The 22,728-nt window shown below is 36.8% G+C and overlaps 1 protein-coding gene across 2 annotated transcripts in view; it reads left to right on the top strand.

The window, feature by feature from the left end:
- The window catches only part of AP3B1 (adaptor related protein complex 3 subunit beta 1), a 218,325-nt gene extending 205,372 nt beyond the window's left edge, over positions 1 to 12,953 (top strand). The window contains exons 27-28 of one of the 2 annotated variants that reach the window (XR_012495075.2): positions 1,082 to 1,220; positions 12,234 to 12,369. Coding sequence is in view for 1 of the 2 variants with exons in the window: in XM_019728166.3 (XP_019583725.3) it covers positions 1,082 to 1,220; positions 12,234 to 12,387 (293 nt within the window). In the remaining variant the exon portion in view is untranslated. Of the gene's footprint in view, positions 1 to 1,081; positions 1,221 to 12,233 lie in introns of both variants that reach the window. The other variant, XM_019728166.3, reaches the window with a different exon arrangement.
- The last annotated feature ends 9,775 nt before the right edge of the window (positions 12,954 to 22,728 follow it).

Genomic DNA, 22,728 nt, shown 5'->3' with positions numbered 1-22,728 from the left:
CAGGTTGCATTTGCAGTAAATAACTAAATTAAATACTTAACCCTGGAAGTGCAGAGCCTTTGAAAACATAAAGTCAAATTTTACCATTTTCAAAAATTTTGTAAACTATTTTGCACATATCAGATGTCTCAGAAGATTATCATTTTTAGTAGATATCATTAGGTGTCAGCGATTTATATCACAGATCCAAATAGGTGACATTTATTATAATTATTTTGTTTACTTTAACCCAGGTACTAAATTTCAATGTCTCTACCAAGTGTTGGGTATATTATTGAGTATGTTCACTGAACATTTTTACTGAGATTTTGATGTTAACGGCATGTCTGTGTTAACTCGTATATGGTTTTTGTTCATGATTTTGCTTAACTTAATTTCTTTCTTAAATATAATTTGAAATATCTCTGGGATTTAAGGTTTTCTATTCACATTTTTTTCTTTGTTTTTAAATGTTTTGCTTTCAGAATTTTCAGTTGGTGTTTTGTCAGTAACTATAGTGCCATTCACTATACCATTACAACTAAATATAGCTTACAGACGTGTACAATTTTTGGAACCACATAACTGTTCAGTGACTTTCAGTCGTTGAGATAACTTTGATCTAACATACTGAAGCCATTCATCGGGTAATGCTGCTAGTTATTTCAGAATCACCTTGATTTGTTCTCAAGCAGCATTTGGCAAGAGAGATCTTTGAAAAAGACAGGGGAAAAGAATTCTTATTAATAAAAAGTCAAAGCTTAATAGTTTATGTAAGCCAAATTAATTGAGTATATTTTAAAGTGACTGAAATTGAAATCTCATATTTGTGGTTCTGTGTTTTTATCCTGTAGTATTTAAAATCAGATTTATTATGAGTGATGTTTGACTGCGTTTTTATACATTTTCCTACACAATAAGGATTTTTAACAATTTTTGAAAGTTTATGTTCATTTTAATTTTATGGTAATTATCTTGTAAATTATATTCTGAAGTAGTATTTCTTGAAAAAGTTTTTAAATTTTGGCTATGAGCTTAAAATTGTTTTAATGTGATTTTCATAAAGAAATTAGTAACAGGGAGTCTCTTTTTGCTTTTATAGGAATGCTAACAGGAATGAATGAAACTTCTGCTGTAATCATCATTGCACCACAGAATTTCACTTCCTCTGTGATCCTTCAGAAGGTTGTAAATGTAGCCAACGTAGGTGTAGTTCCTTCTGGCCAAGATAATATACACAGGTAGGTTCACCAGCACGTGATGTGGAGATAACTTTATACATGTGTAGATACATAGTTTTCAATTCATAGTTTTCCTTGAAAATCACCCCTAAATATATATATATTTATGTATATATATGCCCCCCCTTTTTTTTCTGATGATTTGTTTGAGTTAAGGCCTTCTTCCCTACTTCATACAATCCTTGGCACCTGGAATGGGCTGTCCTGAAAGATACAGGATATATAGTGTACCAGATTTTATAATAGCGTGACAATTTGTAAAGATACCTTTTTTGAGATATACTTGAGAATTTATCTTATTTCATCAGATTCAGTGGATTTCTAGGAAAACATGTCCTATAAAGCAGTGGAGTTGACTTTTTTACTTGATAGAGGGGAAGCTTAGGTACTACATACAGATTTCCTTTTGACAGCAGTCCCCTAAGGCTGCTTTCGATAAGAAGGAACTGCTAGAAAACCAACATAGGGCCAAGTGCAGCTTCTGTTTCTGAGACCAGGACTGTCTTCACTACCAAGCACCTAATGCATGAAATCCAAGTTATTTGTCCTAAAAGGTCACAGAAAATGTGATTAATATGCCCTCTTTGTGTGAATGCCAGTGGCTTGAAATGAAGATAAAGATAAAAATAATTACCCCTTAAACAAACATGCAACTGTTACTTAGTCCTCTGTGAGCTTAAGTGAATTCATTGCAAGCCGTCTTTAAATTCCTCTGCCATTCCACTGCAGTGTTGTATGTCTGCCACTATATATATTTTATATATATATATATATATATATATATATATATATATATGTATATATATGTATATATTTATATATATTTATATATATATATATACATGATAAGTTTAAGATCTAAGGGAATGCCTTCCAACCTTTAAAACAGTTTTTTTTATTAATACAAGGGCAAGACAGGCCCCGTATGAAGAGTACTGCAGGCGATCTGAGTTTTAGACTCAGCTCTGCCATTACTGGGCTCGGTAATCTTGGCCAAGTTATAACTTCTCCTGAAGTTTAAGTTCCTCATCTGTTTGGAAATGTGTGGCAGGGAAAAGAAAGCGATTGAAATGAAATTGTGTGTTATCTGTGGAAGAACGTTGGACTTGACATCAAAAGAGCTGATTTCAGTTCTTGATCTGCCTTTATCCAGAGTTGCCTAACTTCATTTACTAATCGTGACAGAATGAAAACTATGTGCTAGTCAAAAACAACAAATTTACCTTGTACTTTTTTTTTTTGGGGGGGGGTTGTTTTGGGGTTTTCTTTTGTTTGTTTTTGAGAGGAAGGTCCTTAAGTGGCTCAAGAGATCTGATACTTCCTTTTCTTAATTAATGATAAGTCCTTTCTAGCTCATGTAGGACAGTGATAAAATAATAAAATGGACGCAAGGTCGTCATACCGGTACTACCATGCAAATAACAACTATCTGTCAGTTACATTTTCCAATGGAGGGGAAATTAACAGAAGTCTTTCCAGTGAAAATATTTTGGTTCTGAGTTTTCCTGTTTTAATTGTTTTCTGCTTTAAATACTTCTTTTCACTTTCCTGGGTGATTTTCTCTAGCAGAAGTTGTTGTGTTTTATTTATAGATTTTGTTTGAATTACTGAAATTAACTAAAACACCAAAGTATGCATCAACTAATTTTTAGCTTCTACAGTATGAAATTTCACCTGACATCTCTACCATCTAGCAATATTTCAGTCCTGTTTTAGTGTATTCTTTTGTAATGCACAAAAAGATATAGGGCAACCCTTATTTACGTTCAAACTTCTAACTTAGTTTTTGTTTTGTATGTGGGTTTTTAACTTTTCTGAAAGCAATGGCAGCTTTCCAGATTTTTGTTTCTTGGAAGAAAATAGCCACATTGCCTTCTCAAAGCCAACTAATATGAAGGTTATCTTCCTGTTGGGAAATAGACTAAGATAGGCACTTAGCACAGTTGTGTAATTCTTACTAAAGCATAGTTTACCTGTAAATTGTTTTGGTGGTGTCTGTTCAATTTATTAAATTATAGTCAATTCTCAATTATCCATACTAATGCAGGGGAGACACACAACTAAGAACCATTTATATTTGGCTTTGGAATGCAGAGTTTGCCCTCAAACGTAACGGTTATGGTCTTCATGCATATCCAGTGTCTTCATGCTTTTCTGATCCAGCCGTATCATCAGCAGCCTGGTGTTTGGCTCTGTTACTTGTGGGTGGAGCCCAAGTTACTACAGTCAGAAATGAAAAAAATGCCTGTATATAATTAACACTAGGCTGTGCCGTCTTACCTCACAAGCCTCTTCATACTTAATTGAAAATATTCTACATATACTTTTATAGTGAAAGTATGATTATAATAATGTTCTAAATTTTTGAAAGCTTTGGGTTATAAATACCTAGAGTTATATTTGCACTTTTCATATAGAAATTGATAAAAATTATTACCCTGCGTATGTAACATCTTGCCATTTTTTACACTCATTAACAATTAAAAATAAAAATTGTTAATAAAATCTGCACCAATGCCTTTTTTAATTTCATTTAAGATGAAATAACAATTACTGTTTGTATTATAAAAGAAATTTACATTTTACCACTTTATTGAAATGTTTTAACTGTAGTGTTCAGTATTATATTACCCTGTGGGATTAATAAGTTTATATACGCGTATATAAGTTTATATACATATATATTATAATTGTTAATAATATTGAAATACCTGTGAGATTTTTGAGTGGCTCCTTAATTCTTCTTTGATGATTGCTTTTTTGAGTGTATGAAGAGTAGGACCAAAGCCATTCCTGTATTTATTAGTTCTAATCCATTTAAGATTACTTTAAAAACAAGTATAAAAAGCACTTTGTTAGCATTTTAAGATAAAAATTTCAGTTAGATAAATTAATCTTGGCTGACGTATGTTCTACTTAATTTTTCAGGATCTTTTATTTCTGAGAGGACTTTTCAATAAACATTAGGGTAGTCTTTCTGGACGTTCAATGAATAAAGTTCCCGTTTTCTAGTTTTGGAATAAATTATTCTTACTACTGTTCAAAATTTGAATATTTTTACATTAAATACCAAGTAAAACATTTTAATATAAGAATTAGCTAAGAAAAAGTGAATCTTCGTTCATATGCAGCAGTGTGTAATAGTATAAGTAGAAATTTTAATTGAGTATATAATAGAAAATGGCTCCTAACACATCAACAGAAAATGGCCTCCATTAAGAGAAAGTCAATTAAAAGAGCACAAGTTTTATGGAATTCACTTCAAAAGCCAGAAGCATTTCTTACCTAGTTAACTTCTAAAGATCAATTGAAAAAGCATATCTACTGTTAGATTATATGACATTTAGTTTTAATTTTCTAAAGGAATGATAATACCAGAAAGCTAACCAGTATACTATTGAAAGACTTAACTTTGTTTTCATGTCTGTGGTACTTCCTTGCTGATGGAAAAAGCTGCTCTTTCAGAGCAAAATCATCTTATTGAGATCTACAGAGTTATGGTATTGTGCCAGTTTGCTGTTTTCCAAATTACGTTTATCACATGATAATGGTAATACAGAAATGAGAATCAAAAAAATCATCAAAAAGCATTTATTAAAGAGGCAGCGGAATATATTAACGTCCTGTATTAGATATTTCTATTACAATATATGAGGTATGCTGTGCATTGTAAAAATCTTAAAGTTTATTACTTAAGACATTACTAATAAACGAATACATAAGTAAAGTATATACAAAGGGCAGAATGAACAGCAGTAAACTAGTATATGAATGGATACAAGATTTAATGTGTTTTAGGGGAGGTGATTAGAGAGATCAGCAGTGGGAATTCTAGGTTCATCCTGGGCCAGGAAAAATTTCTTGTATTCCACTGAGTAAGAGATCAGTGAGGGTTGGTGAAAGAGGTTCATATTCAGTAATGTAGAAACCAAGATGCAGTTGCTTTTGTTACATTGCTTATTCTTTGATAAAGATACCAATGTACAGTGACCCAAAAGCAGAAAGCTAAAAATTGATAGCTCCAAAATCTCTAAGGTTTTTCTGTACGAAAGAGTCATGAGGGAGTTTATGTAAAACTCAGTTTCCTAGGACCCACACCCAAAAACTCAGATTCAGTACATCTGGTACAGGGCCCAGGAATCTGCCAGTGCAGATATGGCTGCATATCTGCACTGGTTATATGGCAAGTGTTCCAAAATCCAGTTTGAAGCTGCCCTGAATTATCAAGAATTAATGATAGCCCCATGACACATTTTAAAATACATTTTCCTATGTTTATGTATTTCCTTTTTATAGATTAGTCATTAAGGATACCAGTAGGCAAGATGTTTGATTTAGTTTTTTTCTTATATCCCAGTGTGCTCCACCAAGAGAGTATATTGTTAATGGTATCTATGAAACAGTCTTGGACCATAAGTAAAAATTTGTCTTTCAGCAGTCTCAAGTATTTCACATTTTAACCCAGTTTCAGGAACTCGGACATTCATATACAGTATAGTATTAAAAACATTTGTCATACTACCTACCCATTTGGCCCTCTCGTGAACAACAAATTGACCCTATAAGGGGAAAATGTGATATTTGAGTGAAAACAGAAAACGTTGCCTCTGCTATGATTCTATTTCAGTCCTTAACTTATTCAATAAGACCCTAGAACAGCTTTCATTATTAACTTGTGTTCAGTATTTATAATCCTTTCCCACCCACCCCCTCTTACCCCCATCTCTTCCACCCCCTACATATATCTTAATCTATGGTTTGGATTTTGTCTACCCTGTCACTTATGTTTAATTTGCATGTTTTGAACAACTTGTGAGAGATTACAGTCTTAGTAGAATAAATGTTGTTTTGCTATTGTTACTTAGGTCCTTAACTATTAGGAGAGTCTGGTGCTATGAATGGAAAAGTGTGTTCATGGCAACCTGGCAGTCAACTTTTTAGTTTATCAACACATTTAAAAACAATTTATTTGTTTCAGGTTTAAAATAAAAGTCTTTTTATTTAAGTACATATAAAGAACAACTTGTTTCATTTCTAGGCCTTAAATTCATGATGAATCACTGTTATCATATACATGTTTAATGATTATTAATAGGGGCAAATACTGGTGTACACTATTGTTTCCATCCTAAAATATCTATATTGTGTTACTCCATTCAATGTTTTTTAAAGAACTTTGTTAGATATCGTTAGTGCTGGGGTTACAAACATGAATGGCATTGTCACTTCTTGGTGGGGTATTTGATATTTCCATTTCTTATTAGGTTGATCAACCTTTGGGTTATTGTTGTCGTTTGTTAGTTCTTTTCTTTCTTTTTCCCTGGTAGCTATGGAATATTTAAGTACTGGATAATTTTGAAGGACAACAATAGAAAAGAAAAAAAAACATTTGATGTCTTGGTGCCCTAATTTTATAAGCCCTAATACTATAGTCACCATACTTTATCTGTCTTAAAACAGAATTTTACGTAACAGTTGTTAATATAAATGTACCAGGCTTTGGTCTTTTCTACAGTATAATAAATTTGGGATCTCAAACAGGACTGAAGATTTGTGAAATCAGAATTCTTTACAGGTTGGTGGTTATCCACTAGAGGACAGCACTGCTTTTTATCTGACTGCTTTGATCTCTGCAGGCTCTGTGAGCAGCATTTCATTGAAAAACAAATGTGGACCTCAGTTAATTTTTACAGGGAAGGCATATTTGGATATTTCAGAAGTAACCATACTGCACAACTGATTTTTGCTTTAAAAATAATCTTTAAGTTTTATTTAATTTGACCGCTTGTGATGTAACAATGCAACAGTTTTTTTAATAGGAATATATGACTGTTTTCATGTAAAAATGAAAGAAAGGTAATCTTGATGGCTTTCCTTCTGGGTTGACAATTTTAGAAGGAATCAAAGAGAATGGGGTAAGACTTTATTTTACAATTTGGTTTTCTGTTGTTAAGCCCCATCCCACCCTACCCCCACCAAACAGACAAAACCAAAAATGTTCTGGAATAACTGGAATGTTTAGTGCCTTCTTTGAGAAAGTGCACTCAGATTTTTTTAGCTTTCCAGCACAAAGAAAGAGAATGCATCGTTGACCAAATAGAGTAGGGAATCACTTTTTTATACTATCTCCAAAGATTAGAATTGAAAATAGAGGCTCCTAAATTGTGATGGGAGCTTATTTTTTTGTTTCAGCTCTTCTCATCAGAACATTAAAGGAAAATACTACAATATTGCTGACTGTTTTTTTTTTTTAATAACGGAAAAATACATTGCATTAGATAAATTTCCTAAAGTTAAATCATGTAAATTTTTTCTCAATATTGATTCAATAGTGTAATGGGCTTAACTTTAAAATACAAGTTTATAGTCAACAAAAGGAATTTTTTACAACTTATAAATCCTCTGCTTGTTTAAAATGTTCTGTTATATTAACTCAAACTAATAAGGATTTATCATTTTGAATTTGAAAAACAATGCTCTGCATGACCATGCTTAGGTATATGTTGTTAGGAGGTTTATTCAAACTAGTATTTCTTACATATATAATCATTGTGCACCTTCATTACACATTTGTCAACTTTGGACTAATTATTTTTATACAGCTAGGGCAGGGCAGTGCATCTTGTGATCGTCTTTCTTACTAATAGGATTCTGTCTGCTTCAGCAGGCAGTAATTGAAGGCTTCATGTACAGAGTAGGAAAAAAAAAAGTTTTAGCCTGAGTGGGCCATTGTCACAGCTTCTGGTAACCAGTAGAACAGAAAACACAAGAAAATTGAACTCAGAATAGAAAAATCAGAAACCAGGAAGACTATCCAAGAGAAAGAAAAAAGCATGTCTTAGATCTGTTGCATTAAGTGTAGCAAATATGATTCTGGGTAAAAAAAAGTTATGTGTGTGAATACCCTGGAGGTTGAAACCACCTCTCAGATAAACATTTTTTTAACTCATGTTATCCTATTAGCATTTCAGTTGTTAAAACAATCCAGTTACAGGATTTCTTTTTTTTTCCTAACAAAGACCATTTATGGTCCATAACTAACTTCTCACGAATCTTAAAAAAAAAGGTATGGTTTAAGTGCACAAGGAAATAAGTCCATGTGTTGTAAATAATATATTTGTTCATAGTTCTTGTTAATTTGACCTGTTTTCATAATTCTGTCAATAGTTAAGACAAATTAACTTTTTTTTTGAAGAGTGGTTCATACTTTTTTTTAGATTTGGCAACCAGCTTATTTGTCTTTTTCTTTAATCTTAAGAATAGGCTTCAAAGATAAAAATGTCATTTGCAAGAGAAGATAATAGACAAAAATTTTAATAAAATGAAATACAGATGATTTTATCTTCTCAATTGTTGTTACACACAGCAAGTGCTTGATAGTAGGATGCAAATGAAAAATTACGAAAAATACCTAGATGGTATCCTTTTAATAACATGGAGCCCACCATCCATAGGCAATACATCTTTAACTGTCATCCACTTATTTGTTATCATTTGTGGTGTTACTGGTGTTTAAGGTTGGTTGGTCGCCTGGTAGTCCCTTCCTATGTTACAGCTCCATTCAAGAAAGTTTTGTGTTTTTTCATTGCTGGTGTCTATTTTGAGGGAGTGGGTGGTGGGAGATTTTTAAAATATTTTAAATTTCTGAGGGCAGAAATTAAAAATATGTTATGACAAAGTATCGTGCAAGGTGCTTTGAATTACAGAATACTACAAAGTCAAGTACACGATTTTTAAAGGGAAACAAATCTTCCTTTTTAAAGTTTTTGGAACATTAATAGGTTATATGCATATTAAGTAAATCAGAAAACTTTATGGACAGATAAAAAACAAATATTAAGGGTGTATTTTTGCATAGATTTAAGAAAATGTATGTGATCTAGAATCAGAATGCTTGGGTTCAAATTCCTGCTTAACCATTCCCATGCCCTGTGTCCGTGAGCAAGTTCGTCAACTTCTGTGGGCCTCAGTTCCCTCCTCTATAGTGATCTGCTTCATAGACTCAAATGAAAAAACACAAGTGAAGTACATAGTGCCCACTGCACAAAGCACTTAATAAGTGGTTGCTGCTATTATCATTATAAGGATCAAAAACGTCACATGCCTTCTGGAAAAATGTTGTCACATTGTGATCTTAGTTTGAGGCCCAGAACAGAGGTTCTGAGGTCAGCCATTATATTTAGTCTGTAAGTATTTGACCCAAGCTGTCTTTATAACCAATATTTCTTGCATCCCAAAGCTAGCTAGTTCTTGTTACTAACTAGTAGTCTTTCCATGACTGTGTTTTAAGTTGGGAGTTACATGATCAATAAATTGTGGGGAGTGGCTTTTGCTTCCCATGGACCAAAACAAACACATTGTAGTCATGCTATGTTCCCATTAAGTTCATCCTTTGGAACTATGAAGTGAGAACATCAGAACATCTGATCTGCTAGTCTTCTGCTCCCCCCACTCGTGCCCACTCACTCGAACATGGAGACCCAGTGAAAAGGCAGTAGCTTTTACATCAGCTAACAGATTTTATTGCGAGAATGACTTGCTTAGCATGTTTGCACTGCAGCAAATGCCTCTTTTCTTTCATGCCCCTATTCTTTACAGTATTGAGAATTTTGTGGTAGTGGGATTTCAAAAACATGTACAAGACACTAATTTTAATCTTTGGAAACATACTGACCTCAAAATTGACATTTATGTCTTCTGAGTTTGTATTACTCTAACCTCGACTGTAAGTTTTTAATAGAAAGGAGATAAAATGTGCCTTGGGGCTCTGTAACCCTGAAATTCCGATAACAGTGCTTCTGTGTTCCTATTCAGACATAATTTCCTTCTCCATGGTCCCAAGGTAGCAGTGTTAAGGAAATAAAGGGACTAATATGACTATTGTTTACATAATAACAACCCTGTCAGAAATAGGGGCCACTGTTGAAATATTTGTTGAATGAAGATTTGGTGATGACCAAATCTGTGGAGAAAGTTACATAAAGGACAATAGAACCACCTTGTATCATTTGGCGACATGATTTAACAGAAATACAGAAACAGGATTCTCCCAGTGAAGCATAGGACCTCAAAAATTTAGACAAAAGAAATGCATAGACCAGCAGAGGTGATAGAAAAAAGAGGTCATTTAGGGGCTGGTGAGCTTTGTGATCTCTCAAAAATGAAATTGGGGTACCCAGTTCCTAATCTATTGTGTGGACCTCTGAAGAACAGATGGATATGTATAACAGCTTCATAAAACCTCTTTTAAAACATTGGTATGATGTCTGTTCCTAAACTGGTTACTTACAATTGCTTCTCTCAGTAGAAAAACTGATTTGTCGGATTTCTTACAAGGCTTCAGCATGTTTGGAGAGAGTAGCTTTCCATGTGTGGAGAGAGTGCACAAGTAAATGAGTGGGAAGGTTTCTAACATGCTTTATCAACAACCCATTAGCTAACATTTTAAAACACAACTTAAAAGTGTTGGTAATATTTTCATTTTAGTAAAATTAGCATATTTGTTTTGCTTTTGATGCATTATTCTAATTATTGTTGGAAAACTGATTTTCGTGGTTCTATTTAGGCCAAAAATGGCTTGTTAGATTTCAAAAAAAAATCTAATGTGTTATGAGATCTTCATGTCAGTTCAAAAAAAAACTCAAAAGAAATTACTTTTCATTTAAAGAGAATCTGCTTCCTGCTTAAGTGGCTAATATTTTAATTAAGTCGGGAGTGAAGTTTTTCTGAGTGTCTCCTGATAAACTCCTCCTTTTATGTTGATGGTAATTAAACAGATCCCTGAGGACGCCGTGGCTCTGTGCAAGGCCCATGCTAATTGTCAGACATGAGACACTGACCAGTTGGTTTGCTCTTGAATAGTCCACAGCGTGCTGTCAGCGCAGCCGTTTTATTTTTATGTATTGTGAGCTGTTGTCAGGGCTAACTGGGTGCCATTGTGGCTGAAGATGTTGCGCAAATTGAGGCAGATGGCTCAGATTCAGACACGTGTCACACAGAAAGGGGAAAGGGGATTGGCCCTGCAAAGTGGGGTCACAGCAGGTCACGGACCTGCTCTACACTTGTTAGTGTTTTCAAAAGCTCATGTGCAGCAACTTTGTTTTTCTCCAGTCATCCTTGCAATCAAACCCCTTCCCCCCTTCCCCCCCAAAAAAATGTGTGGAGCATGCTCCATGCAGAAAATGGAGGCCTAGGAGGGTAGCGTCCATCCTCTTCCTCCACGCCTCTGGGGCTCAACTGTGCGTGCAGAGTGAACTGGCAGGATTGTCCCTCCAACGGGGCTTTTCAGTCAATTGCAGTGCTTAAAAGGCTACTTTTTGCTTGTAATTCCATGTCATTTGTAGGTTCTTCATGTCTTGGAATTTAGTAATGGAGCCTTAGACGCCCCCTAAAACCAAAAGAAGGATCTCATGTTCAAGCCTTAAAAACAAAATATTAAAAGAGAGATTGTGATGTTGCACTTGGCTGTCACGTGATTTTTGTTACATGTCATCAACATTAGAGACCGAATTTGAAATATTTTAACATACATGAATTCATTGAAACTTATTATAACGTACGTTAAATTATCTAACGTCCTGCGTAACCATTTTCAGATATGAGGAATTTAAAATGTCAAGCTCTTTGAGAAAGGTACCTTTTCTTAACATGCTTTAAACATAAAAATACAGTGATTTATTTTAAATGGCCCTATGCCTGGTAAAATGTTAAATAGTAAATGAATTCCCAAATTATAGGAATGGAGAATTAGTCACATGCATCTGTTGTTCAAACTAATAAGTGAAGTAGACTTTCTGTTCTAAGGATGCACTGAAATCACCGGCTTGTGGTAAGCATGGCGCTGGGCAGTTCATTGATTTTTCAGAAGAATGCTTGGCTTTGGGTTTTTGGCAGTAGGGAACCTGTAATAAATTATTGAGGAAAAAGAGTTATTTTAAACCTATTTGAATTTATGCTGTCTCTTTTTCCCCCTGCATGATAAAAGGTCTCTCTCTTTTTTTTTTTTTCTTCCAGATTTGCAGCTAAAACTGTGCACAGTGGGTCACTGCTGCTAGTCACAGTGGAACTGAAGGAAGGCTCTACAGCACAGCTTATCATAAACACTGAGAAAACTGTGATTGGCTCTGTTCTGCTGCGGGAGCTGAAGCCTGTCCTGTCCCAGGGGTAACCTGCTTACATCTGGACTTCAGAACCTGGCACACAACAAAAGTGCCTGGCATCCACTGCTGCTGCCTTTCATTTATAATAATAGCCCTTCCATCTGGCAGTGGGGGAAGAACACACTCTTGACATTCTTATCTCCTGCTTTAGAATGCTAGTGTGTATCTATCATGTATGCAATACTTTCCCCCCTTTTCGCTTTGCTAACCAAAGAACATATATTTTACTGTCAGTTATCTCAACACTTGAATCCATGTAGCATTTTCTCTATCCTGCTACTTCGTCTGTCCTGTCTTCTTTTTCAACAATGAGGGACATAAATTAGATATTTAAAGTTCATTGGAAATAATCTTCCTCCCACAATAAGCAAAAATTAGCCGAGAAGTAGTCTAAAAGACCTCTGAGTTTGGTATGTAAAAATGGGATAGCATACTTTTTAGAATTAAATGCCAAAGCAACAAGGTCTCTGCAAAATTTTCTGTGAATTTCCTGGTATTGTAATTGGCTATTGATAATTGTCATTATGAAATTATCTCTGAATAATAAGATGAATAAACTAGCACATGAAGAACATTTGTCTTTGCATTTTTAATAAGAAATTGTTTGTAATCCTAAAGTTCATATGCTGAAGTTTATTCTAAAGTAAATATTTTAAGTATTGTAGTATGTATACAAGCAATGGGTTTAGTGAAAGAGAAACCACTTTCAAACTAGGTAGATTTTCTAATTGTGTTATAGAGTAGTTAACTCCAAGAAAAAAAAATTGGTGTGTTTAATAACACAAAAATCTTTGTGTTGCAAAATAAAATGTTTCTTTACATGCAATTTTGATCTCATTGCAAGGCCTATTACACCTGCTGAATAAATTTTTGAATCTCATTGTTCCTTTACAAATCTTGATGCCCAACTTTGATGGACTGAAATGCTTTTGAAAACTACAGTAACTAGGATAAACTTAGAAATGTTAAAACTAGTTATATGATCAACATATTGGCACCATTCCCCAGAGTGTTTATTTTATTTACACACTTAGGCAAGTTACTATTTTTATTAAGATTGTTCTATAATCAGAAAACTTCTAATGTTTTTCTAACCTTTTTCAAACCAGTTGAAATTGTATTTACCTTCTGACATGTAATAATAGGTAGTAATAGGCTCTAAGATAGCATATGCTAGTCCGTTCCTTTTGTATAGAAAGCCACATGATTTGTAAAAATTAGAAAGGAAGAGAAGATGCATTGATTAAAACATTGTAGATCACATATAAAAGGTAAAAAAAAAACCAGAATGAAACATTCTTGGAATCTACATATTAAGAAGAACAAAACAGACTGGGAAAAATTATTTAAATTTCCAAGCTAGTGAGCTGGAGAGAGCAAACAAGGTTGTTAAATTTTCTTGTTCCTGAAATACAGCAATGAATCTGAGTGAAGGGAAGTACTGCGATGGAAGTCACGTGTTCTACCTAACTCTGGAGCCTTATGTGCTACGATGATACTGACACAACACCAAGAGACTCCTCTTTAATGGAAGCCATTGACATTTCCATTATTAACTCTTTCTCAGAGCATCCTAACTTTGGATTTTTTTTTTTTTTTTTGGTATTAGTTTCAGGTGTACAAAACCATAACTTTGGATTTTTAAGTCAACAACTTTTTGAAACAAAAAATTTGGCAGGCTAAATATGTTTTCTGAGAAACATATTTGTACTTATTGTCATCAGAGCAGGGGAAAAATGAATGTTGTGATATAGAGAGAGTTTTATTTCTCTTAAATGACGCCATGCGTCTTTGAAAGTAAGTCATGCATTTGCATGTTTTTTAAAACAAGGAAATTTCAATAGGACTTTTGCATAATATTTTTGGCAGCTAACTTTTAAAATCTATAATATATTAAATCAATAATATATGTAGTATGCTAACAATTGAAACCATTTTAATATCTATAGCTTAATATTATTTAAATGTTTTTCACATAAGTGCAATTAGAAAAATGACCAAAGTCCCAAGTTTTGGATTGTTTTTTGTTTTTTGGGTTTTTTTTTTGTATGATGATTCAGAGTTCCTTGCTTCATTTTTCCTTTAACTTTATCATAATCCATGATTATCTTTAAATTGTTCCATTGAGTCAAGTTAGTCAATGTTCAATTCTTAATTCTAGCTATATTTTTTCATTTTAATGTCCACTTAATGGGACATTTTATGTACACCAGTCTTGAAGAATGGCTCTCATAGTATATTTCAGACTGAGCCTCATTTTTAGTATCAATACACTTGCTTTATTTATTATAAGAAAAGGAGAATGTTTTTATTCTGAAGAGACTATAACAATAAATGTATCAAATTAAAATACAGGATACTTGCCCTTCCCAATGACTATTTGCAAACATTTGAATAACTTTATAATAGCTTCTGAAAAAGTTTGCCCTTGTAACCTGTATTTCTATTGTTAAGAATTTAGAAGTTACTATTAGAGAAGGAAGACAAGAATCCAGAATGATGAATAACGTAAGGAGAGGTTTAAAAAAAAAATGTTGGACCAGCTAAAGGTAAACCTAAGCTCTTTCACCTTTTTTGTTCCCTCTCTGTAATCTCTCTGATTGTATAGGGAAGTTTGTTTAAAGGTGGAAAAATTCTCTTTTCACATGGGGGTGAGGGGTGGGAGCCCCATGTTATAACAAAAAATTAACAGAGCCTTAATTTTCCTTTCTATTTAAAGACTACATCTACTGTGGAATGTGAAAAACTTTGATATCCCTTGTCAGAGAGTGTGGTTAAATAGAAGATACGCCCTAATTCCCCCAAGAAACCCACGGTCCAATTGTCAGTAAATGATAATGTGGAGTTTGCTAAGTTAGTGAGCCCTGGTTTGCAAACAAATTTTGCTCCATACTAATACAGGCTCACCTCCTCCCCCACCCCCACTCCAGGTGCCAAATCCAACAGCTTTAAGCAGTCGGCCCCCAGAGACTTGCTGAGCCCATCTGTTCCACCTCCACCTCTGCTGTCCTCACACAGGTGACTGGACCAGACTAGCCAGCCACTGGGTGCACACTTGTTTTGTTCTTCCATCAATTGAAGGTTGGTTCGTTGATAGATGATTACTTTCTGATCATGTACTTGTTTATTTTTTTAATCTTTTTCCTTATTTTCTGCCTTCCAACTTGACCAGTTAGCTCAGAAAGTTTTCATGATCACTTTCACTCTCTTCTTGAGATTTTTAGAGGAACAATAACAATAAAAATCAAGTGCATGATAGTGCCTCAGATGAATGGAAGTTGTGTTGAATAGAAAAATATGTCCTTAGATGGACCAAAAGATTCTTTTCTGACTGCACAGGATCCATCTCCTGTCTTTATGTGACTTGCTGACAAACAGCATTTAATATGACTAAATGAATGTTTTACTCTCTTCCTATTTTCATAACATTGCTTTTTATTATTTTTACCACTTTTCAGTTATGTTATGGAGTAAGCAGAATTTTTAAGGTCTGACCTAGTAAGTTAACCAGCATGTGTAACTGGTTTTTTTGAGGAAAAACATTTTAGGTCCCATATAACCAGTTGACCAGCAAACTTGGAACATAGCCATTTGAAAGCTGAAATGGTTTCTGGGAAACACTGAAGCAGTTGCTTGATTAATTGTCACATCACACCAGTAAGAGCTATTGAGATTAGGGGAAGAAGTGATCATTGGGTTAGAGAGTTCTGAGAAGGTGTAACTGAGGCAATGAAACTAGGTAGGTATCAAAAGTAGGGTAGCATTTGGAAGAGAAAAGAGTTTCCAGGAGTAGGAGAAGGAAGGGTATATTGTCCTTAACGGAGGCTGTACCTTAAAATGCTTTTCAAATAACTTGGTACAGGAAGCAGCGTTGCCCACAAACCAAAAAGCACTGTGTCCCCTTCCTCTCCTGGCCCTCACTTCCCCTCTTTCCCCCTCACGCAGTCGCTCTCCCCTGATGCCACACCCCAAGCCTCCGCCTCAATGGCCTGTGGTAGTTTAGAGGAGAAACGAATGGTTGAGGTATGACAGATGGGGCTATGCTGCACTTGTCAACAGTATGGGGGGGGGGGGAGTTGGGAACCACTGAACTAGAAATCAGGAGAAACAGGCATTGTTGGTTTTACTCTCCTGCTTATAAGCCAATTTTAGATAGTTCCTTGAGGATTTTAGTTATTTTCTATGCCATCGCAGGTTGTAAAACAAGTCTTTTCAGACTTATAGCCCAAGTAGCTAAAGAATATGAAATTCGTTGGTGTCCAGTTACTGGTTAAGTGATTGTGAGTTGAAATGATGTTGTAATTTCTAATCTTTTCATGTCTATCTCTGGAGTCAAGTTTACGTACATAGTTACTTGCACGTGTAATTCCTAGTTGGTTCAATAATTACATACACTGAAGACCCCAAGCCCTTAACTCAAATATGGAATTATTACAGTGGACTCAAACCTGCCTTTAATGGCATTCTAAGACACTGGTTCCTCATCTACAACATGAGGGCCAGAGACACAAAAGGTCAGGCTTAAATGTAGACGAATCTGTATTCTGAGATCTGAGGATGTTCAAAAACCCTAACCGGTAGGTAATTCTGCCAGTGGGCTCATTCATGTCAGCCCTTGAAAACCACAGGTGCTACAAGGGCACTTGGAGAGAACAGGGAAGCCTCACCTTGTCCACCCTTCCCATTACCTGGCCAGGGAGGAACGGGTTACCAAGGGGAAAGGATCAGAATATGAGAAGGAAAAAAGGAAGAAAGATTAATTCTCTCAAACTGTACCCCAACCAAGATTCTGATTTTACCCCCAAAAGAGCATCTTCTCACCCAGTGTAAGAACCACTTTTTTTTAAGCAATGTGATGAATGAGGACTCTTGTTTTATGGTAGGATAACAGTAAGGAATTGTTAAGACCATGGCCTACAAAAAGAAAAATACTAAATTCTACCTTTGCAAAGTAGTTTGGAAAGGTTGTATGAAGGTGGGCTCCTTAGCCTAAATTTAAACTCCCATTTCTGAGGAGTCCCTTTATTATATGAGGTGTGATCAAACAGTACAGTGAATGTTTAAATAAATAAAAATATTCGTTATTTTAAAAGACACATTGCCATTATACCTCCTTCAAAATACTCTTCCTTGCTTCCAACACACTTATCCCATCTTTCTCACCACTTTCTGAAGCAGTTCAAGTCTTCTATCGTGAGTGTCTTTACTTGTGCTGTCGTGGCTGCTTTGATATCCTGAATTGCTTGAAAACATTTACCTTTCATGGTCATTTTGATTTTGGGGAAGAGCCAGACGTCCCACGGTGCCAGATCCGGTGAATAAGGTGGATGAGGACACACCGTAATGTTTGTATTTGACAGAAATTGCAATACCAGAAGTGATGTGTGACACAGAGTGTTGTCATGATGGAGGATGATTTACAGCACACTTTAAAACACACCTTCTGTCAACGGTAGCTCACACCCAACTGACTGTACCGAACAAGTTGAAACTTGTCACACACTGTTACTAAGATTCGACAGGCAGCTTACAGTATCGAAGATCCCTACTTTTCCGTTGGATGGCACCTGGCAGCAGCATTCACTATATTTGTTGATCACAACAGAAAGGCTCCGTGTCACACATCGCTTCTGGTACAGCAATTTCTGTCAAATACAAACATTACAGTGTGTCCTCATCCTCCTTATTCACCGGATCTGACACTGTGACTTCTGGCTCCTCCTCAACGTCAGAATGATTCAGAACATCAAGGCAGCCACGACAGCACAACCAAAGACACTCACGAAAGACGACTTCCCAAACTACTTCAGAAAGTGGCAAGAACGATGAGAAAAGTGTGTTCGAAGTGAGGGGAAGTATTTTGAGGAGAATTAATGACAATGTGTCTTTTACTGTAATCAGTTTTTTTATTTAAACAATCACCATATTGTTTGATCACACCTCATATGCTTATTTCCCATTGTTCATAAACTGTGTGTAAAGTTAGGAGTGACAACAGAAGGGAGGTGTGAAAAATATCCTGCCAAAGGGAAGTTAATGTGGAAGTTTGGGGAAAACCAAATATCCTCCCACCTTAAAGTTTGATTTTTGAGCCTTAAAAAAATGAAGTCACCAGGAGAGGGCCTCCTACTGGCCTCACGCTGAAATTGCCACCACCCAAGGGCACTCTTCCCTTCCCCCAGAGCCTCCATTTTGCTCAGGACTCATCAAAATCTTAGGGCCTAAATAAAAATATTTTGTAAACAAAGTTATGGACAGCTCAGTTTTCTAATTAAAAGTAATTATGGTTTTTGTGCTGTGGTATAATTACCTAAAAAAATGTTATTTGATGATTAAGATTCTGGAGTGAATTGTGTTCTTTGGGCTCTTGTGCCGTCCCTCCACCGGGGACTTGGTTTCAGCGGTGTGCAGCTGCTGGAGTTGATTTACAGTGCGGCGGCTGTGGCTGGTCATAAATAAATCCTCTTATATAGTTGTTATGAACACCTGTTAGATCATCTGTCAGCAAAGCGCTGTTCACATTTATCATGGTGCGGTAGTTATTTTACCTCAATCCATTTCCAACTGCCTCAGCCTCCATCGCTGGATTACTATTACCACACCATAATCGCTCGTTCCCACTCCATGTTACAACTTGCAGATAAAAGATTTCACTACTTGGCCAAATTTCATAAATAAAGGAGCAGTTCAGTGCAGTAAAAGTTTATTTTTGTCATCATTTGTCACCCCATTATTCTATAAATCAAATGGAATAGCGCTATTGCCAGCTCAGGCGTTGCTGTCAGCCTTAGGCATGGAAATGGTCCGTTTCTTCCTTTTAGATGAGATGACATGTCTTTCAGACTTAACTGGCTTATGGCTTTGTTTCACCCATTTTATTTTATTACCCCTCCAGAAAAATCCTTGGGGAACAGCAAGACGTAAAGAGTAAAATGGAAACAGAAAACACAGCCTAGCATGCTGCTTACTTAGCTCAGCGATCTGCTTCCCCCCACCACCCCATCCAGTCATTAGGAACCTGGCTGTCACCCCCACTCACGTACGGAATTCTTGGCTGAGGATGCTTTTCATAGACTTCTAAGGGGGTTATGTTCTCCATTTTGGAAGGGCCATTACAATGTGCAATTACAGATATTGAAATACCTGATGTATAGCCCCAAAGATCCTCTGGATTTGACAGGCTTTATGTAAAGAAAAGACAAACTGGTTTCTTTTCTAAAATGCATTTTAATGGCTCTGAGACTTTGAAAAGGAATGGTCACCCCCAGAGAGTGTTTTACCCCTGGAGGTTTGTCAGCTGTGGAGCTTTGGAAGAAGAGTCAAGATTTATTAGCAAGTTGTGAACTCTGTCTCAGGCGGAAGTCTGAGGAAGGCAATGTCCCTTGGTTAAAGGGAAGAGGACAGAAAAAGCTGAAGGGATGGGGTAATAGAAAAGGGTTTATAGTTGATATTATACTTCAGAGTTGGTTCTAATTCAAGTTACATTCTTCATAGTCATTATGTAGCTCATAAATTCAATAAAGTGTTTTACTGTTACTATAAAAATGACAGGAGGGGGGTTTTATGTTGTAAGTTTCGTTAGTTGCTCTTCCTGTTTTATGTTGAAGTTCTCAGGCCATTATGTCATTAAACTCCTTGGAGTCTGAAGGGCTCAGGCCCCCCCATTTCTTGTCTTTTGCACACTTGGATATGTCAGCCCAGGTTGGGCCAGGCCACTGGATGTTAGAGGCAACTGACTGTGGTGTGAGGAGGGCAGGGCTATTTGTATCTGTTATTTCATGGGAAGCAGCTTCAATCTGAGGATGTATAGTGAGGAGTGGAATGGTGTGGGGTGGGGGGGCAGCTGTAGTTAGATTACTCCAAGGAGTCTAAACATTCCGAAGCAAGAGTCCTTTTTATCAGGAGGAAGAGGATGGGGTGTAAGGAGCTCAAAGCTCTGTGGACCCAGGAAATGTTCTCTCTGTCAAGATTGGCCTTGACATCAGACTGCTAACTTGAACCCAGGTCTAAGTCCTTGATAAAGTTCTAAGCAAATGTGGAGTTGGAATCTTACTGGGTTTTTGTTTTGGGTTTTTTTGTTTTGTTTTGTTTTGTTTTTTTAAGAGAAATGCCACTCTCTTTTGGCTGTTTTCTTTTCTGCTCTAGGAAACTTTGGTTTCTCCTGATGTTTGTTTTGAATAGAATATCTACATGGAAACAGCAACTACTAATTCTCTGGCCAGAGTGCATCAAGGCCTTAATCTAAAGCCTCCCATCCATCCAGCTGTCTGGCATTTGCTATTATAGGGCACCAACAGAGAAATGAGGCTGTGGCTTTATCACTGCACCCTGGGTGACAACTTGATTTTCTGCTTTCACCGCAGGCAGCAGCAGCCCAACATGATGGGGCTGTTAATTTGTGCATTTCATGGTGTCTGTCAGGGGGGCTGGGAGAGGAGGGTTTCAGGGGGAAGGGAATGGAGCATGTCCCAGCCGCGGAAGCACCTGTCTGCATTGACGGCACAGAGCACTTCTTATTAGCGTGCAGGTCTCTAAATGCAGCCCGGGGATGACAGCCTGGCATCCCAGCACCCACACACTGTGACAGGCGCCGGCAGCCGGTCCCATTGTTTGCCCTTGATGAGCATGTCATTAATGGAAATGGAAGAAAGTGAGGGCCACATCAGTATTCAAATAGCCTCTATTCTCTCTGCCATTCACCCGGCTGGCTCAGCCTGCTGCAGATTTCCTTCTGCAAGCTTCTCTGAGACTTTTTTTAAAAAAAAACAGATTTATTCCCTTTGCATACATATCCTTTCCATGTTGTTCCTGGTTTCTCCCAATCCTGTGTTCATACCCACCTCTTTAGGATGGATTTAGCTAGATCAAAGGAGATGTGTGTATTGCAGAGGTCTAATTAGCAAGTGCATGTTGTTTGCAGCCAAGAAAATGTACATTGCCACTCCGGTAACCCATTTCCTGTGTCTCCTGAATCCTGCATCTCCTCTGGGAACCTGGTGGCTGCTCTGGCCTCCAGTACCATAAATATCAGATGGAGCTGGGTAGCATTGACTGTTTAGAGTCTGACTTCCCCAAGCATGGCTGGCATGGAAACTGCTTCCCTTTCTGAAGCTTTGTAAAGAGAAGTTAAGGAAAGTGCCCACGTTGGTTGGAAAGAACTGTGTATCGCACAGGATTATTTACAGCCAGGTAGAGAGTAACTGGGTCCTAAATACATGTTTCTGTCCCTCACACCCTGTGTTGGTCTGTTTGCTTTATAATGTAATTAGTGCTCAGAGGGAGAATATTGACGCTGCTGCCAGCAGTCATTGCTCTTCCGTGTGTTTCTAAACCATTCCTGTTGCCCACTTGGATTTCACATCACCTAGTTCAGTAGCTTCAGCTGTGCACATACACACACCCTTACTTCTCCCCACACACTTCTCGGAGCCCCTCTCCTAATGTAAGCCCTACCCCAGGTTCCCTCCTGCACACTGCCTAGTCCTGCATTTGCAAGGTTCATGTCTTATCCATTCACACGGAATGTTCCCGGGTAAAGGCAGCAAGGAAAGACCACCTCTGATTTGTCTCTGACCTTTTAGTAAGGAAAGGTCAACAGAACTGCTTGCTGTGCATTTCCCGAGCAATGTCCCTTATCTAGTATTAATCTGTCAGCGACTCGGGCCCTGACTCCCTGAGACACCACCCATCCTCTAATAGGTTCTTGCTGGAGGTTGAAAACAGTGCAAACGCCACTGCTGAAAGTAGGACTCAGGGCTAACACCGCTTCTTACCCTTCTGGAGACGAATAAAGCAATTCATGCTTTACTAAGCTATTTTCTCCCGGAAACAGCAACTCTTTGAGAGGAGGAGCCACGTCTTTCTAGTCCAGTTATGCCATCTCCTAGTAGAGGCCGTGCTGTGCTCTGGCTCAGAGGGGATTTCCATGGACTAGTTCCTATCCATGGTATCATGGCCCCACTATGGATGTGGGGGATCTGAGAACAGGTTTGCTCAGGTGTTTATTTGACAAACCTACAAAAACCCCCAGCCCTTCTCCAGTAGGAACCCAGAGGGGTGATTATGGTTTAAAAAGCCAAGTCGTAAATTGGCCTTTCTCTACTCACTTGCTTTGTAGCTGAGGGAACCCACAGAGGGCAATTTAAAAGGAAAAGCAGCAAGCTGAGGAAAAAAATCACAATGCTTTAGCCTTCGTGTCAGAGTGATGGAAAATAATTTTCACATTTGATTAATTATTAAGAGATCTGTTTAATAAAATATAGAGAGAGCATTTTGTCTCCCCACAATCGTTAGTATGACCCAGGACCCCTATTTTGTAGGTGAATAAAAAGCTATTGAGGTATAACAAT

The sequence above is a fragment of the Rhinolophus sinicus genome, chromosome 3 (genome assembly GCF_057876585.1).
Source record: "Rhinolophus sinicus isolate RSI-liver-muscle chromosome 3, RSI-T2T, whole genome shotgun sequence".
Taxonomy (NCBI): domain Eukaryota; kingdom Metazoa; phylum Chordata; class Mammalia; order Chiroptera; family Rhinolophidae; genus Rhinolophus; species Rhinolophus sinicus.
The sequence above is the reverse complement of the archived record's forward strand: the minus strand, read 5'-3'. Positions and strand labels throughout refer to the sequence as shown.